General features: G+C 42.2%; 2 protein-coding genes across 2 annotated transcripts; one reads left to right on the forward strand and one right to left on the reverse strand.

Moving 5' to 3' along the window:
• The first annotated feature begins 5,926 nt into the window (after nucleotides 1–5,926).
• kdelr3 (KDEL endoplasmic reticulum protein retention receptor 3) lies at nucleotides 5,927–9,288 on the forward strand. The gene is made up of 5 exons (XM_022767482.1): nucleotides 5,927–6,342; nucleotides 6,791–6,891; nucleotides 7,211–7,369; nucleotides 7,497–7,749; nucleotides 8,230–9,288. Exons 1-5 carry the CDS (start codon nucleotides 6,252–6,254, stop codon nucleotides 8,271–8,273), a joined length of 648 nt encoding a protein of 215 aa, XP_022623203.1. The 5' UTR covers nucleotides 5,927–6,251; the 3' UTR covers nucleotides 8,274–9,288.
• A 45-nt stretch (nucleotides 9,289–9,333) lies between these two features.
• On the reverse strand, nucleotides 9,334–10,898 carry LOC111238086 (GTPase IMAP family member 7-like). Its single transcript, XM_022767484.1, has 2 exons — nucleotides 10,819–10,898; nucleotides 9,334–10,539 (listed from the first exon to the last, which is right to left on the reverse strand). The coding sequence occupies exons 1-2, from the start codon at nucleotides 10,850–10,852 to the stop codon at nucleotides 9,482–9,484; spliced, it is 1,092 nt and encodes a 363-aa protein (XP_022623205.1). The 5' UTR covers nucleotides 10,853–10,898; the 3' UTR covers nucleotides 9,334–9,481.
• Between the last annotated feature and the right edge of the window lie 1,137 nt (nucleotides 10,899–12,035).

The following is a 12,035-nucleotide window of genomic DNA, read 5'->3' on the forward strand; positions in this document are numbered from 1 at the left end:
TCAGGACAGACATGAATGATGGGTGCAGCTGGCTGGTGGCGGGTCAGCCGACCTGAACAGAGGAATGTGCTGATGCTGTCGCTCATTGTTTCTTGAACTGTGGAGTATGGAAAGTTGGAAAGAAAGTGGAAATGTGCTGTGATAGTTTTTCTTTGTTCCAGACCTTGAAAACGCTTCATGAAGAGACTGTTTCAAGTCTATTTCTGGTCTAATTTTACTCCCAACCGCAGCGCACACATCAGAAAATGTTTCTTCATAGCTGCTCCCAAACCCAAAATCCACCATGTAAGTCCTTCCCAGTGGATAAAAGCAAGTCTGTCATTGATAAATAGGCTTTTGATATAAATCCAAACGATGTAAAAGTCAAACAAAGATGCTTTAAAGCCTTAAATATCCCTCAGATTGTAGAGAACATGTTACCCTAGAAAATCGTGATAATGCACAAGCTTTCAAAGGGACGCTCCAGGTGGTTAATTTGAACTCCATGTGATTGTCAAAATGATTACACCTATTAATTACCCCAAGCCTCATTTTTAAAGATAATCACAGCCTTCACCCACTACAGTGTCAGGGCCCACAGCTGAGAGGAGTCTTCGCCGTGGAGCGTCAGTGGGTTTGAAAAGGATCAGAAACTAAATAAGTGGGTATCATCACAGTGAAAACAAAAAACACAGACTGATCAGACAGACACACAGTCCAGCAGCTATAGGGAGGAGGTGACCAGGCAGACACACTCCTCAGGGCAGACCGGACTGTGTGTATGTATAAATAGCTACTAATCGGGCCTGGGTGTCAGATTAGTTCCCATAACCTTTTGCTCAGCACACCCTCATTACAGTAGCCTACGTATGGGTCAGAGGATGTCCTCTACAGTCCATTTTCTGCTCATCCACATGCTTGTCTGAAATAAATCACCCACAGGAGACTCATTTATTGCACATGTTGTAGATACACTGGCTATACCATCGTCCCTCTTCATCGTTCATGCAGCATTCTTAAATTTCGAGTAATACAAACACTTGTGGTTGAGAATAAATACTCAACGTGAACAACCTAGTGACACATAAAGGGACCCGGCTCTGTGCAGGATGCTTCAGGGGTGTATGAAGACGCCGTGTGCTCTCCGTTGGTGTGCGGTGCCCCCTCACTTCTCTGCACCACCGCGGATGCACTCTAAGTAGGCTGAAAGCGTTTCCTCTGTAATCTCAGGTGCCCTGTGCTGATTTTACCGCATCAAATGTGAGAGTAGGATGTAGAGGAGCAGGATGTGTGCCCTGCCAGAATTCAGCTGCAATTTGTAGATTACTGTGAGGAGGGAGGACGAATGAGGAGGTGGAGACGGTGGGATGTGATGTGAAGGGAGACGCCCAGTAATGAGAAACGGAGGGTGAGTGGTTTTAGGTTCTGACAGTGATTCAGAAAGCAGGATTAGGAAGAAAGAGAGGGAGGTAGGTGGAGCAGAAATGTCAGAAGAAGAGAGGGTGGGGAGTATTTTAAAATATTGAAAAGCATGAGTACAATTGTGCTACAATAAAAGTCTCTTGCGTATTTGCACAAAGATTCTCAAAGATTTGGTTTGCAGAACCACATACGTCACACCTGATTGCAGACTCATCTGAGTCTCATTCAAACCAGAAGAACAGAAATACAAACAGCTCATCACACAGCTGGAGAAGACTTGAAACGTCCTCCCCACACACATAAAAAAAAACTGTCAAATGACTGTAAAATTAAAGTAAAATATCCTAATTCAAATAAAGTGTAAAAACAATACATTTACAGAAAGTTTAATTAATATTTCTACAGAGAAAAAAAATTATTTTACAGATTTCTCCAATAAAGTGAATCCACTCAAGTTTCAGATTTTATGCAGAGAAACTTTTTCCTTATAATAAAATTAAGTGTCAAACAATGAAATATTAACACATGCTTAATATTGTAAAGTAAACCTTTTGATTTGGAAGACAAAGTAAAAATACTGTGTAAAACGGATTAAAATCATCTCAAACTTCAACTTGCAGTATTTGTGTTAACATTGAATCTATAAGTATGTAAAGTAATGTTAAAACCTGTAGAAGCACAATCTAAATACAATATTTACTGATTCAGATTCAGATCAATTTTCTTACATTTCTCATAAAATGTAATATACTGAAGAAATGAAAATTAAACTGTTAAGTCTCTGTATGTAGTCTTTCAACTAAAGTGGGGTTGGAAACTTAATTACAAATAACATACACACCACTATTGACTTTATAACACTTTTATTTAATATATTCAGATGTAAATTTACAATATCAAACAATTATTCACAAATAGTTCTTCAGAGCCCCGGGATGATCTGAAAAACTAAAACTGGCATTTCTCCATTGGTCTATCTGGCCTGTTAAGGTTACTATAATGAGGAGGTCATGATGTCACCTCTGAAAGAGGGGGGGCTGTGGAGCTGAGGGGGGGTGGTCTGTTGTTTTTTAGCTTGTATCTTCCAATTCAGTTTTATCTTGTTTTCCACAGTATTCTCCATATAGTTCTGACAACATATGTGGACAAACATTATACTCTCTTTTATGTCAGAATCCCAACTATACAGCAACTATAAGTCAAATCAAAACATACAACAAAGGTCAATGAATCTTTACCAGAAGTGACGGTGCAACGTAGCAGATGAAGAAAAATCCACCTTCAAACTGCCAGTAATCAGCTGGATCCTTGGAGCATCTGGGGGGAAAGAAATAACAGGAAACACTAAGATTCACTGTAAAGTCCTTAAAAAGTATGATTTAATTATTTTTTTGTTTACCATTACTTTAATAATGCTTAAACAAATGGTATTTAAATGGTCTCCACCGACAAAGAATGCTCTGACCTTCTGTGGCTGCATTCTAATGTTCCACCAGACTAAACATCAAACACCTGAAGCTCATCTTCAGAACACTCTGCTTGTGCTAAACAGGCACGCTGTGCACCCGCTTATGTAGACGCATATTGACAATGTGCCCTTAAAATAATGTGAAATATTGTGCCAGTGTAGGCGGCCGTGCATATCAAAGACTCTCTACAGTTGTTCTTGTTATTACAGCCTGTTGCTGCACAAAGCTCGGGCATTTTTAACATTAATTTATGGATTACTTGTCCTTGTGGGAGCAGAGAGGAGGAGCCTCCGACTCCACGGCTTCTCCTATTGGTGCGGCAATGATCCTCTCTGTCCTCACCACAGCTGCAGCCGTTTCAGCATCAGAGGAAGAGAGTTTAAGAGCCCGGCCGCACATCGTTAGTGGCGGCTGACATGATAGGCAGTTCACCTCTGTACCGCATTTGTGAACATTTGTGTGTAATTTGTGATTTGGTTTGAGATGCTGGTGTTGATTGTTGGGGACTGGGCTAGGTTTAAAATTCTGATTGTGCATCACACCCTTAGAAAAAGACTGTTGGACACATTAGGAACAGGGGTGCTGCTTCTTGTGTTTTTGGGTTGGTTAGAATCGCATAGTTAGGCTCTTTGTTGGCTCCTGTTCCCCTACTTCAGTTATCCTCTTACCTTGTTTGTATTTTTGTTTACTTATTTACTCTCCTGTTATGCAATAAATTAATTCAGTAAATTTGATTTACCAATAACACCTGGTTTTATGTTGCTTCCCTTTTCCCCTAGCTGGGTCGTAACATAAAGACAGCCAACATATGGGGACTGGGAAGACGGCGACATGAGGCAAAAACCAACATGTATGCAGTGAACTGAAACCTGGCTCTGTGAGCAGTCAGTAAGTGAAATACTCGGTTAGTAAAATTTCCAGGGCTGTTGTATCTTCTTTGCTTGCAGAAATCAACTACCTGGTACTGGACGTGAGTCCCATAGTATCGGAGGTTTTACTTTCTCGGCAAAGTGGTTCCACAAAGGGTTTATATCTTGATGCCTCATGTGAACAGTGCAACATCTACTGGCCTGAATCCAAAATGGGCAAATACAAACGTTTGTACGTCACAAATTGAATGTAAGTATAAGGGAAAGCATGATTGTATTTAATATGCCAAGCATAGATTTATATACTGTAAAAGAAAATCAAAATATGTTTTGTATGCATCAAATGTGTTAATATCATTCAAGTTAAGCTCAATGTCTTAGTTTTAAATAAGTGTCAAAACTGTAAGTTAGTTTGCAATGTGGGCAAAGAACATATAGCTTTACTTTTAAATGTCAGCTTAGGTGATTGTGCTGTAAAGGTGCAATATAAGATGTGTCCAGAACTTCAGTTTAAAATGTTAAAAAAAAAAAAAAGAATGAATTAACACCATCAACAGTGTGTGAAGCAGTCACAGTGCTGATGTCATGATCAAGCCCTCCATCTGTTGTATTTCAGAGTTATCTACTGAAAGGCGCACGCTCACCAGCCTGTCCCCGTATTGTAATACCACTTTGTGACACTAGACGCTGTGTGAGTCAGCGGAGTGTCAAGTCTGCCCTCAGTCCCACGAAGAACAACTTCCGGCATACACCTCCTAAAAGAGGATATTCAGTGCAACGACTGACAAATATTTCAGGTGGTGATATTGACATTTTAGTGGTTACTAGAATTGTCTGTTGCTCTCGGCTGTTGTACAGCTAGTTACGTCAGTAACTTTAGGCTCATTTTGTAACTGATGACTGTAACTTGAGATTGTATGGACCAAGTGAATACACGTTGATACTGCTTGCTAGCAATAGCTTTTTTTTTCTTTTATTGGTGAAAAAACGGACAAACAGAGGGGCCGGGCTAGCTTGCTAGCATTAGCTTTTTTTCTCCTTTACTGGAGGGCTAGCTAGCATTTGCATTAGCACTGATCACCAGGATTAGCTTCTTTTCTACAATAATGACTGATTACTGTTACAATGCTAACAATAATATACAATAAATAAATGATGATAAATGTACGTGTGTGCTTACAGTATATAGACCTGCCCCTCATTAGCTCTAGCATTAGCAGCTGGCTTGCATTTATAAGATTGCAAAATGACAAGTGGGTCTGCTATCATTAGCTTTTTTTTCTTTTCTTTTTTTTCTTTTTTATATAAATTGGTGGGCGAAAAAACAGACACAGACTGTATAAGTAATATAGTAATTTTTCTTTACAAAAAATGGGAAATAAATGTAATTCATTATTATTGGCATAATGCTTAAAATAGAGGTTTTGCTGTTAATTCACAGATAATTTCTGTAATTTTATGGATTTTTGTACACAATTTTAAAAAACAGAAAATTACTGTTAGTTATTTTCTTTAAAATTAGGATTCTCATTTTTACAGTGCAGGGTGGGAATGAGATGTTTTCACATTAGTCTTACAGATAGTTATTCATCATCCACTGTGAAAAACTAATTTCATCTGCTCAGATCGTTTCACACACACAATCAGATTACTTTATTACATTTATGCATCTACTTACATTTAAATAAGCAAGTATTCATGTAATGTTATCTAAGCCTGGAGACAGGTACATTTTAATGTATGATTCATTTAAATCATGACCAAATTAGAGAGAGAGTAGTTTTCAAATTCATTATTTCCTACAGTCTATCGCCATCTGCTGTTTAATGAAAGCAATAATCTTGAGGATGAGCCACCAGACACATATCTGGCCATAAATCCAAGCAGCATCAAGTTAGCCACAGAAAGTCAATCAACACTGGATATAAAGGGATTTCGCCTTCAAAATAAAATGGTGAAGTCTTTTAACGAATCGCCTGGCACCGCTTACCGATGCTAAACGTGTTGAACTTAACACAGGTAACTTTTATAGACAGAAAGGAAATGTCTTTTATGGGTAAACGCCAAACGGAAGTGAGGGTGTTGACCGGTGCGAGTTTTATTTTGAAAAAGATGAGAAGCGGAAGATCGTGCGTTCGCTTGATCCGGGTCCGCTTGACGCTGGTTCCTGCTGTCTGAGCTGTCAGCCACGTCACCTCCTCTGAATCAACTTTCCTCTGAGAAACGCTGCACACATCGCTGAGTCCGCGAGCGGAATCGATACACGGTTTACCTATTTGTCCCCACGCGCGCTTTGATAACGAGCCAACGAGCGGTCTAACAGATCTGCAGCCTGTTTGTTTTTTTCTCTTTTCTTTTTTTGTTGTTGTTGTTAATCTCAGTCTCATTTTTTTGTGACGCGCGCGGAGTTTGTGTCCGAGGCTCAACAACTCTGCCCTGTCTGCTGTGGACGTGTAAAGGCCCGTGAAGCTGCTGCGTTAAGGTTTTGTTGTTAACGCGGAACATCAACAACATGAATGTCTTTCGTCTGGCGGGTGACGTGTCACATCTGGCGGCTATCATCATCCTCCTCTTGAAGATATGGAGGAGCAGATCCTGTGCTGGTAGGCTCACACTCTTGACACCCACTGCACTTTAAGTCGCTGGAGACCGTTGTGACCGCACGGCCTCTCTGTGGCAGCGCGCAGCAGTTAACAGCGCAGTGGTATTGATCAAGCTAAATCTGAAGTTTACCGGAACTGTACTTTGCATAATGCTGAGTATTTCTTCAGGAGTGAAAACTACGTGGCAGTGTTAATGGAGCAATCTGCTGCATGCTCCACCTATGATACAGCAGCCTGCATCTTTCAGGCAAACTACATCTGCACTACAGCTCATTCCTATCATATCAGTGAGCTGCTCAGGAACTCTAAGTGACCAGTCCTCTGCCTTAGGCAATGATTAATCTCATTTATAGTGCTGCATCTTGCACTCTCACCCTTTCACTATGAACATATTTATTTATATTTGTTTATCTACTTCTCATTTTAATTGTCTGTTTTAATTGTTTAGGCATCTCTGGGAAGTCTCAGGTGCTGTTTGCACTCGTCTTCACCACCCGGTACCTTGACCTGTTCACAGCCTTCATTTCTGCCTACAACACAGTCATGAAGGTAAGTGTGTGTGTACGTGCAGTTAAACGTGCACGAAAACCTCACCCTTAACCTAACCCTCAGTGTTGACTGTAGCTACAAGACTGTTAGAGAGGCCCTGCCCAATGAACAGGGGTAGGGTTAAGGTTTTGAAGACCAAGACACACACACACACACACACACACACACACACACACACACACACACACACACACACACGGGAGCAGTGAGTTCGACCTGTAAAAACAACCACTGACAGCCTGAGAGTCTTACTATCAGTGTTTTGCTTTGTTTTCGTGGATGTTGAAGACCAATAATCAATACTTGTCCCTGGTCTCAGGTGGTGTTCCTGGCTATGTCCTACGCCACTGTGTACCTGATCTACATGCGCTTCAGGAACTCGTACGACTCGGAGAACGACACCTTCCGCGTGGAGTTCCTGTTGGTGCCGGTCATCGGACTGTCCTTCCTGGAGAACTACGTCTTCACCCCAATGGAGGTAAATACACAAAATGATTTCTTATTAATTTAAGTTTTAATGATGTTATATTTACATTTAGATTGCCTAATTAAAACTCCTCTTCTCACATTTATTCTCAACATCTCCATTTGAAACTTCCACCCAGGTCCTTTGGACCTTCTCCATCTTCCTGGAGGCGGTGGCCATAATGCCGCAACTCTTCATGATCACTAAGACCGGCGAGGCCGAGTCCATCACCACCCACTACCTGTTCTTCCTGGGCCTCTACCGAGCCCTCTACATAGCCAACTGGGTGTGGCGTTACCACACGGAGGGCTTCTTTGACCAGATCGCGGTGGTGTCTGGCGTCGTGCAGACCATTTTCTACTGCGACTTCTTCTACCTTTACGTCACAAGGGGTGAGTGTAGACTGTTGTGAAGGGGGATGATTCAGCATAACAACAAGACTAGACTAGAAGCCTGCACCTGAACTTTTGTTGACATAATTAATTTGTTTTTGTAGTAATTATATGTGTAGTCCTTATCTATAGAGCTACGACCAACAGGAAGTTTGACTTTTCTTGACTAATTGCTCGACACTTTAATCTGTGAGAGATCAAAATCAAATGCTGGTTATAATTTAACAACCTATCCCAAACTTTTGTCTTCTGTCGCCACAAACTCCAGTGTAACTGATTTATTTACTGAACATTTACAGGCGCCCGGCTGTGTGCTGTTTCCATTCATTGTATTCTGTAAAGAGTTTATTGTCTGTTATGAGATGTTTAGTGGTGACTGGGAATAGTGTTTGAGGAAATGTAAATGTCGTGGTTTCGAGGTCAAACTCTCCTCTCACACCCGGTTTTCGTTGTCCCTCTCTGTCCCCCGCCTGTCTGCAGTGCTTCGAGGAAAAGCGAAGATGAGTTTGCCGATGCCCATTTAAAAAGAGACCATCTGTGCCTGCTACAGCTCAGCATCTGAACACAGACCTTGCCCTTCAACTGTACATGTGTTTCGCGATGGGACTAATGGTCTGACATCTTCCTGTAGACTGAAATGAGTGCACCTCTAGAAATTGATTTTCTGTCTGACTGGTAGCTTGTGTGTGTGTGTGTGTGTGTGTGTGTGTGTGTGTGAGAGAGTCTGTGTGTTTGCGAGTGTGTATTCGCACATGCTCTGTTGTGCTCAGAAGTTTGTGATGTATGTTTGGGGTTTTTGTTTTGTTTTTTTCCTTCATAAAATGCAAATGTTACACTTGATGTGCACATGGAACTTAAATTCAGGCAAGTGAGTAACACTATGGAAACTGTATTTGTCCTTACTGTCCCCCCTGTTGAATCCACAGAGATGTACCTGAGGTTGCAGCGTTTGTCAGCACCAGTGCATCCTGTGTTACAGCTGTAAGAGTCTCAAGACTCCCAAATCAAAGTTTCCTACATTTTATCCAAACTCACTCTGCCCAGTGATTTGCAGTAAAGACAAATACTGTAGTATTTGTAAATTTCTAATCTATAATCTTTCACAGTGTCTTCCTATTCTGTAATATTAGACCCTCCCTGAATAGTTTACTGTGTTATGTGCTAACTTTATTTTTTCCTCTTTGCCAAATATGTTAACTATTACTATTTCCTCTTCATTATTGTCTTTTTGTATTTCAGTGTTTATTTCATGGGAGAAAAAGGGCTAATCATTTTGTCATGTCATATATATATATATATATATATATACGGCCAAAGATGGAACAGACAGCTGCTGGGTTTCAGGGGTCGTCTCCCTGACTGAACTGTTCTGTTGTCACGAAGAAAAAAGAAATAGGAAAATGTCAGTGGAGGGTCTTGAATTTGTGTAAAAGCTTTGATATACGAAAGGATTGACACTTGCAAATGTGTTACTGGCAGAAAGTTGAATTGCACACCGTTTTTATGACATTACTTTTATTATAACGTGATTTCTCTCTATTCAGGTGTGTGTTTTTTTACAGTCCACACACACACACACACACACACACACAAATATGCATGCATTCTTATTTAACATTATGGTCTGAAAGTGCTGGTGCATAAAGTCAATGTTAAACCAAGACACAGTGTAAAAAGTGAAGTTTCACACAGTCACTTCTCTGTCCTTGTATCCTGAAGTGCACGTTTCCCATCAGTGCAGGAAGGTTTTTCGGTGTTTGTATAACACCTTACCTCCCTCTCTCACAGCCCCTCCCACCGCTTTGGCAGCAGAAGTGATGGAGAGCGGCGTTGCTGCCAGAGCCGCCGCCTTCTCCACCACCTTCACCTTCTTCACAGCTTTCCCTTTCCCTTTGTCCTTCTCCATGATCCCTGCTCCCTCTGCAGCGCCTTTCCCCAGCGCAGTCAGCAGCTCGCACCAGAAGAGCCTCTCCGCCCTCTTCCTGGCCTCCTCCTCCTCCCTCTTCCTCTGCTCCTCTTCCCTCCTCCTCCGCCTTTCCAACTCTGGTCCCTGCTCCTCTCTGTCTTCGGCCTTCTTCTGAGGGGACTCCACCCTTGGTCCTGTTTCTCCCAGAATCCTCTCTTGTGCCTCCCTGATGGCCCTCTCAGCCTCCTTAAACATCTCGTTGCTATAGCAACCACCTCCGTTGTCTGCCACAATCTTGTCTACCTTGTTCAGTAGCTGTGCCACCTGTTGTGTGCTCTCCGTGGTCTTGACCTGTTCGCTGTTATCGAAGACGTGATACCCGCCGTGGCAGCTGCTGACAAACTCCAGCAGCTCCTGGCTCTCCTCCAGGAAGTCCTTGATGCGTTTGCCCTGCAGCTGGTCCCCCCAGGTGAACAGCACCACGACGAACCTGGTGGCTCCAGGCCCAAATGTAGCTTTGATCCACTCCAAGCCGTCTCTCTCCTCCGGTGTGAACCTGCCGGGCCGCAGGGTCACCACGAAGGCGTGGGGTCCCGGAGAGGACAGGACGACGCACCGCCCCACTTCTGCCATGACTTCCTGCGGGGGAAGCCCTGTGTGGAAGAACCCCGGAGTGTCGATCACAGAGATGCTTCGCTCATTTACTGTCCCGGTCTGCCTCTTGCACTGGGCGGTGACAGAACAGGGAGAGGTGTCGACCCAGAACGCAGACCTGCCCAGGATGGTGTTGCCCGAGGAGCTTCTGCCTGTTCCTGTCCTCCCCAACAGAACAATCCTCAGGGGTTCTGGTTCTGCCTCTGCTGCAGGGGGTGATGCTTCACAGGCTGCGGCAGAAATTCAGTCATACACAAGTCCATCTTTTTTAAAAAATTTTTATAACTATTTCCCTTCCTGGCTGCAGTCATTATCTGGCCTATTTAAAGCAGACACTACATCAATTTCTAGGCACCATTTATACCAGTTTATATTTTATGGACTAGGTTTTATAAAGCATGTATGATCATTTAAATAGCTGCTGCTGTTTTTGTGTGTAGCGGGCCACAGTACACTGGTGCAGTGCTGCTCAGATCATGAACTTAGTGTGATAACATAAGTCCACATACCTTCATGTGACGCAGCATTTTCAGATGATGACATCCTGACGGAGACTATGATAAAAAAAAGCCTTTGACCTGCCGGTGATTCGATGGCCGAGAATACAGAACACGGTTTCCGTACGTTGTCGCTACGACTCGGATTTCCTTTTTGTTTTTAATTGTCATTTAATTTCCACCAGAGCGCAGGAAGCATCGGTGCAGACACAGTCCGCGGAGGAGCAGAGAGATGCGACGAAAACCTCCCCTGAAATAATAACAGTGACGAAGAGTTGTCACGTAGTGGAGACCGGTCTCCTCCCCAGGAAACGGCCTTTAATAATACAATGACCACCAATGCAGATGTTGCTATTGTTGCTTGTAATAATCTCACTATGATGAAATGAGTTGCACATGAATCTGATCAAAAAATCCTCAAAAATGGATCAGGTGCTGCAGTTTATCTCTGTGACCACTGGATGGCAGTAAAAACCAGTAATTCTTAACTCACTCAGATAAACAGAGTCTCATATTAAAGGGACAGTTCAGGTTTTATTGACGTGGGGTTGTGTGAGGTAGTCACGAACAGTCGGTTCATTACTTATAATCGATTCTGATCAGCTCTCTCCCAGTTAGGAGATCTGCACAGTGCACATAGCTACACAGTGAGAAAGTCAACAGTGCTAACAGAGTGGGGCGTTCACTGCCCTCTAGTGGCTGTACTCAGGAACTACAACAAAACTAGCATCAATGCGGAGATGATAGTATATGAAGACTTCCGGTAAATCCTTTCAAAATACAGTGACCAAACTGCCATTATCAAACAAAAATTATCATTAGGTTTAATTGTTAATAGTGTTGTTTACCACCCTCCAATTTTCTTATGATTACAGTGGAAGGAACTGCAACAAACTTAATTAGTGAAATTAGCCCAAGAGATCAATATGTGAAAACGTATAAACAAGAAAGGAACTACCCAATTAAAGATGAGGGTCAAGTGACCGAACTAGTACTGACCTGGATCTATATTTTGAAAGTATTTTCCCAGAAGTATTATTATGCTATCTTGTATGCACTGACACAAATTTTAAGAATTTAACATATTGCAGTTACACACTGGTGACCACTGGGATGCTTCTCCAGTTCAGCTTGGTGAAAGTGGGCTAACTGTCATGAAAACAGTTATTCGTCTGAGTTAAATCCATTATGTAATTTGGTCAGAATTTAATTTGAAAGACAAACTGCTT

This window comes from Seriola dumerili, unplaced genomic scaffold (genome assembly GCF_002260705.1).
Source record: "Seriola dumerili isolate Sdu_G_001 unplaced genomic scaffold, Sdu_1.0 BDQW01001191.1, whole genome shotgun sequence".
Classification (NCBI taxonomy): Eukaryota; Metazoa; Chordata; class Actinopteri; order Carangiformes; family Carangidae; genus Seriola; species Seriola dumerili.

Coding starts and splice junctions, on each gene's coding strand:
- kdelr3 (XM_022767482.1), top strand. CDS start 6,252: ATGAATGTCTTTCGTCTGGCGGGTGACGTGTCACATCTGGCGGCTATC. Junction 7,370..7,496: donor ACGTCTTCACCCCAATGGAG/GTAAATACACAA, acceptor ACTTCCACCCAG/GTCCTTTGGACCTTCTCCAT. Junction 7,750..8,229: donor CTACCTTTACGTCACAAGGG/GTGAGTGTAGAC, acceptor GCCTGTCTGCAG/TGCTTCGAGGAAAAGCGAAG.
- LOC111238086 (XM_022767484.1), bottom strand. CDS start 10,852: ATGTCATCATCTGAAAATGCTGCGTCACATGAAG. Junction 10,540..10,818: donor AAATGCTGCGTCACATGAAG/GTATGTGGACTT, acceptor TTTCTGCCGCAG/CCTGTGAAGCATCACCCCCT.